A 6,004-nucleotide genomic window follows, 5' to 3' on the forward strand; every position below is an offset into this window, starting at 1 on the left:
GTCAACTAAATTTTTTCTGCAAGTCAATATATTTTTGCCGTCAGAGGTTTATCCAATGGCCAGGATCACGCCGTGACTATCATATTCTTCCTCTCGTACCGTCTCCCAGCCCAACCCTAACTATCAACCCCCACCATCCATGGCTGGTGGCGCTCCCGTGACCGGCCCGCTCTCCCCCCACCGCCTTGACCGCCTCCACCCGGCCAACCCTACCCCCCCCCCCCCCCCCCCCCCGCCCGCCTTCAGCCTCGCGCTTCCCAAAATTCACTCGACTTACCACTAGCCCACGCTAAAAGGAAAACCAGAGGAAACAAACCCAACTAAAACCATAGAACTAGAAAGAAAAAAAAACAGAAAACAGACGAACCCGAAAGAAAATCAGGTGCGCTCGCATTGGAAAATAGGCCTGCCCCTAATTGTTTTTTTAAAGGCCTGGCCCATAGCAGCTTGCCCTGTGCGATTGCTCGCGTCGAATTCCGTGCGAGCGGGCGAGCCCGAAGCCACGACCTCTGCTTTCATTCGAACGTTACTCGACCCGATTTCAACTCCATTCCCTCCTTCATATTTACTCCCCCCTTTCCAGCCGTTAGCGCTCTCTCGTTCCGATTCGCCACTGCCGCCGCCCTAAACATCCCCCTCCCCTCCCCCTCTCCTCTCCCCGCGACGGAGGAGCACGGATCGGCGGCCAGGTGAGGTGAGGACTCAGCGTCTGCCTTCTCGATCTCCTGCCGTTAGAGGGTGGCTGTTGTACCCGGCGGGTTTCCGATTTCATTACGTCCCTTCTCTGGTACGCTCCGGTTCTTGATGGCTTCGCTTGGTGCGGTCGCCGTACCGCGGTTAGATTTGGGGACCCTTTTTTCCGTTCTAGTCCGTGCCATGCCGCTGTGGTGCTAGTATTTTCAGGTGGAGACGAGCTTGGAGTTCCCGTTCCCAGTTCTCATCCAAGAAATCGCAGTTTTTTGTTTACCCCGTTCCAAATAATTGTACCCAAGAAACAATCCGGGTCTCAATTCGTGGGATCAGCTGTGCCAGAATTTCCGGGTTTCGCTGCGGAATCCTCCTCTGCCAGGCAGCGAAGATTCGGCGGGGATTTTGTTTTGGGGGTTTGATTTTGTTCCTCCAAACTTTCCACCGTCTGTCTTTGCTGGTTTTGCGTTTGCTTCTAAAAGTATATGGCCGCCATTCTTCTTTTCCTTTTTTGGCTGAAAACACCGCAATCCCTTCTTGTTTTCTTTTTATTAACTCCTCTCCAGGAGGCAGATTTTGACAGTGTGACTTTTGGTGTATCTATTGCCGCAGGTAGATCGGAGCAGTATAAGAAATTTTCTGCCAAGGTTGGTTAGTTGATAACAAGCACGCAGGCACAATGGCTGCTGAAGTTGGGCAGCCGTTCAGTGGATGGACGCACTCAGATTCGCCCTACAACGACCTCTGCACACAGGTAGTATCCTCTGCTTCGAAATCATTTGTCGCTTCACCTTTGGTTGCGTACCTGAATTATCAACTTAAATCTCGATAGTTTAATAGCTCCTTGATATCGTAGTGCTGTTGGGAAATACTCCTATTTGAGATGTCAACATTGTATGACATAGTTGATGCTGCCTGAATCTTGTTTCTGTAGTTTCTTGTTGCGTTTCGAGGAGGCTAGATGGCGGTTAGTAATTTTGTTTTTATTCACTGCTGATGCAAAAGGTCAAATATTCTTATGACATAGGAATAGGAAAATTTCTTATGGGGAGACACTATTTGTCCATTTGATTCGAAGGAATGGACCATAAGAAAAGGGGAGGTATTTTTCCTTTGTATTGAGTTTCATAGGAAAAATAAAAGGAATTTTACCATCCACTAAAACCTCTTTTTTTACATTCCTATGCACAAACAAGGCAAAAGCTATAAGTAGCATTATATTAACTTTATCTTACATTTGCATATGTTTTAACCTTAATTTGACCATGCTTTGTAGGATTCCTGTGTTTTTCCTATTCAATCGAATCAAACACCCAATTTTGCAGATCCCTGTGTCTTTCACAATCCTATCATATTCTTGAGTTTTCCCTATTCCTACATTTTCAAATCCTGCGAATCAAAGAGGCCGTATTAGTTATATCCAGAGTTTTGTAGCTACCACTCTGTATATGTTAGTTAGTTATTGTTTTTTCTGTTGTTCTAAATTTCTAATAAATTGAAGTTCGTGAGTCTCTAATTTCTCTTTATGTCTACTGTCCAGGACGATTCAGTTCAGAAAATGGTACTTGATCATGGTTCGGTATCATTTGGTAGATTTGCAGAAGAGTCTTTGTCATGGGAGAACAGATCAGTATTTGAACACAACAGACGTCAGGAGGAGATAAGCAAACTCACACTGCCTGGTTTAGTTGCACAGAAGAAGGCATTTTTTGAAGAATATTACAAGAGGAAGGCTCAGAAAGCTAAACTTCTCACCGAAGCCACATTGGAAGAAAGGAGTGATGGCGACACTCTGGACCATAGCATGCAGGAAGATAATTCACATGCAGTTGTTCCCGAAGATCCTGTGGATACTGCTCCAAGCTCCAGTTGTCAACCATCTACTGGAGTGAGCTCATCGGATGAGAATAAACGCTATGAACCCCATGGGCTAGGATACTTGACATTCAATCCTCTGTTTTCTCGGATAACAGGGTCGCAAGGTATTCAAGATGAGGAGGCATCTAGTACTGCTCAAAATCAACATGTTGATGGTGAGTTTCGGTGCGCTACGCGCACGAGTAGTAAACATGGTCTCAACCAGGAAACCGTGGAGAGAAAGGTTCTTGCACCAAAGCATGTGGTTTCAACTGATTATGGTGAAAGTAATGTTGCTGCGTCGAGAATTAGCTTGCCTATAGCAAGTTTGAAAGCTGGTGTTAAGAAACAGGAGCCAAGAAAGAGCATAGCGGCAGCTGTCATTAACGGGTTGACAAAGGGGGCCAAGGTATTGATATTTACTGTTTATGTAGTGAAGGATCTACTTTTCAGCAAGGGGGGAGGGGGGGGGGGGGGGGGTGACTGACAAGATATAACAGAAAAGAGCTAGTTTTTGCAGTTGGTTCCTGCTTTAGCGGCAAGTAAATTCTAGATAATCAATACTAGAATGTTGTAGTATAGAAAGTTCATCGCAAAAGTACAAGAGTTTTATTTTGGACATTGGTTTACATTTGATATACAGAAGCATTCACCCATATATTGGGATGATCAATTTGCTGCAATTACATGGTTGGTGTGAGTTTTGGCTTTGTATGAGATTCCAAGCAGTTTGGAAGGGAAATTCCATAATAATATTATATGACTTACATGTGTGAATGAGCCAAATCACTTTCCAGGATAGTACTAGCTAGATCACTTTCCAGGATAGTACTAAAGAAAACTTCCATTGTTGGTTTCTTCCTTTCTTGATTATTTTATATATATGATGCAAAAGTTAATGTCATTTATCTCATATGCCCATGTTTACTATTTCAGGACCCATCAAGTTGTCTTATCCAAATTCCGAGAGTACATTTAAGAAGAAACTCAGAAAACATGAACTCTGAAGGCTTAAAGGATCCTTTCCACAAGAGGGTTGAGATGAAATTGCGTGCTTTATCTGATAGGATGAGTGCTGAGAAAGCTGCTGCCTCTTCTAGATCTTCTCCGTATCAAAATGCTGATAGAGCTGCCATTTCTTCCAGATCTGCTTTGTGCCAGAACACTGATAGAGTCATTGCACCATCTAAATCAGCTACACAAGCTTCTCACAAGTTTTTGAAAGAAGTACAGCCTGCAGCTACCCTTCCTCGTACAAATTTCTACAACAAGGGATTGTCTGTTTCTCATGTTGCCTCTAGCAACAGCAGCAATACTGGGAAGCTGGCTACTAGAAGCTCAGTTATGCCCAATTCACTTCAAAATAATGCAAAACCCTTGCAGGCTGCTCAGGTAGCTTTTGCCCCTAATCAAATGTTGATTTATCCTTTGAACTTATTCACAAATGCAACTTTGGTCAGTTGCTTCTACATATGGACCATAATTTTCCTTTTGCTAATCGTCAGAAGATATTTTTGCAAGTTCGGTATAACAAATAGTTAAACGCTTCTAATGGTTTATGGAAAGTTGATAAGCTTAATTAATCTTGGCAGGTCGCATCGAAAAGAGGCGCAGGTCTTACCAGTACAAGCAATGGATCGCAGAACAAAAGGTCTTCATTTTGATTTCATTTCTACTCCCTCCGTTCCTAAATATAAGTCTTTTTAGAGATTTCAATAAGGACTACATGTTGTGGAAATCTTGAATATTATTGAAACCCCTGTGCTTGTTTGAACTGATTTTCAGGAAGCAGCTGAGCACACCAGCGGCATCAGTTGGAAGTAGCCAGATTAGAGGATCTATGCACATATCTGCACCCACAAGTGCAAGGTTTGTTCCTGGAGTGTGGAATGATTTATAAATTTGGTGTGAAATATCTGTTTCTTTTTATGTAAATTGCTCCGTTCTCTTGTGCAGAAGTAGCAGCAGCGGCATCCGACCTTACAAAGCTGCAAAGGCACCCCGGATTTCGAACGGGAGGAACGCAGCGGTTAAGGTAAAAGCAAACAGTACCCTGGGATGATTCGTAGGATTATTGTTATAGACTGAAATCGCTTCCAAATCATAGCACTTGCTAATGTGGTTCTGTTGTAGACTGAAATGATGCAGAAGTCCACAACATATGAAACCCATTCTGTTGGAGGAAGGAATGCTTTGTCAGAAGTTACTGTAAACGGCAACGAACAAAACAGAAAGGTCTGTTCTTTTCTTTTTGCGTGCATGGGGTAACCAGTAACCACTAGCCAGGGATCGGCAGAGGCTTTATTATTCTGCCTACTATCGCGATTGTCGTATAAATTCATCGTGTCTATAAAAATTCAACGGTGACTATAAAAAATTACTAAAAGGTTGGTTCGTGCACACATCTTGTGTAGGTAATCTTGTCGCGTGATGGCAAAAGGAGCAACCTGGCGTGTAAGAGCAAGCCAAGGTATTCCCATTTGTGTGTATTATTATGACTTGATCACTACACAGATAGAATTTATGTGAATTGCTGAAAATCTGCCACTTGATTGTTCATGGAACAATTATGTTTCTTTGTTAACTGTGCAGACAGGAGAGGCCGCGATGGCGATGACGCGCCACTTGACGAGCAGTTTGAGATGCGCGAGTTGGCACGGTTACTTGGTTGTATTGTTGTCCAAGGGCCTTCTCTGAACCTCGGTATAGTATTAAGGCTGTATGTTAGGCATGATGTTTTGCTGCTGCTTGTGACCTCTATTCTACCATGAGGCATGATATATAATTCTTGTGTCGAGTCCAGAGCAAAGAAAGAACATGGAAGGCAGCGCTGTTTCGCCACGATTGTTTGCCTGTTGTTGTCTGGTTGGAGAGTGAAAGCGAGACGTGGGAATACTAGCGTTTAATTTGTGCTTGGCGCTGTTGGAGTTGCGGCCATAACGCAAACTAGCTGTCTCCAGTGGTGTCTGCTGATCGTAGGTTTTCCATCTGTTTGTGAGAGCTTCTCCAACAACTAGCTGTTGGGGTAACATTTAGGGCACCAAAAAGTGACTTTTAGGACACTGAAAATTGTTCTTCTCCAGCAATTGTCCTATTTTAGGACAGACATACTAAAAGATCCAAACTACTTATCACATTGCATACTCATCACTGCAAACTTCCAAATATTCAAACATCCAAACTTCCAAACAGTTTTTTTGTTGTTGAGGGAAACAGCAGGACTCTGTTGCGTATTTTTATTGATTTTTTAAAAAACATATACAAAAGGTTCGGTACAAAGAGCAAAGAAGAAGAACAATAAAACTAGAAGCTATACAAAGATATGCACAGAAGAAGAGTTTAAACATAGAACACTGACACTAGAAAATTACTACTCGTCACTCTCACGTGTGAGGTTATCCCAGTCCATGTCGGAACCCTCGCCGTTGGACTCCACCTTCATCACTGTGAAGGCCCTGGC

The 6,004-nt window shown here is 43.3% G+C and overlaps 1 protein-coding gene across 5 annotated transcripts; it reads left to right on the forward strand.

Annotated features, from left to right (window-relative positions):
- Positions 1 to 534: 534 nt before the first annotated feature.
- Positions 535 to 5,385, forward strand: LOC123144202 (protein WVD2-like 7). 5 transcript variants are annotated; one of them, XM_044563257.1, is made up of 10 exons: positions 535 to 694; positions 1,304 to 1,441; positions 2,228 to 2,953; positions 3,481 to 3,936; positions 4,137 to 4,195; positions 4,330 to 4,413; positions 4,501 to 4,579; positions 4,678 to 4,779; positions 4,959 to 5,014; positions 5,137 to 5,385. In XM_044563257.1, the coding sequence occupies exons 2-10, from the start codon at positions 1,367 to 1,369 to the stop codon at positions 5,159 to 5,161; spliced, it is 1,662 nt and encodes a 553-aa protein (XP_044419192.1). In that variant the 5' UTR covers positions 535 to 694; positions 1,304 to 1,366; the 3' UTR covers positions 5,162 to 5,385. The 5 variants fall into 5 exon arrangements, with proteins under 5 accessions (XP_044419192.1, XP_044419190.1, XP_044419189.1 ...); XM_044563255.1 differs by having other exon boundaries at positions 536 to 689; positions 1,300 to 1,441; XM_044563254.1 differs by having other exon boundaries at positions 538 to 694; positions 1,300 to 1,441.
- Positions 5,386 to 6,004: the final 619 nt, after the last annotated feature.

The sequence above is a fragment of the Triticum aestivum genome, chromosome 6D (assembly GCF_018294505.1).
Source record: "Triticum aestivum cultivar Chinese Spring chromosome 6D, IWGSC CS RefSeq v2.1, whole genome shotgun sequence".
Lineage (NCBI taxonomy): Eukaryota > Viridiplantae > Streptophyta > Magnoliopsida > Poales > Poaceae > Triticum > Triticum aestivum.

Excerpts from the sequence above, each read along its gene's own strand:
- LOC123144202 (XM_044563257.1), top strand. The coding sequence starts at position 1,367 with ATGGCTGCTGAAGTTGGGCAGCCGTTCAGTGGATGGACGCACTCAGAT. Across the intron at positions 4,780-4,958 it reads GCAACGAACAAAACAGAAAG|GTAATCTTGTCGCGTGATGG; the intron begins GTCTGTTCTTTT and ends CATCTTGTGTAG. Across the intron at positions 5,015-5,136 it reads GCGTGTAAGAGCAAGCCAAG|ACAGGAGAGGCCGCGATGGC; the intron begins GTATTCCCATTT and ends TTAACTGTGCAG.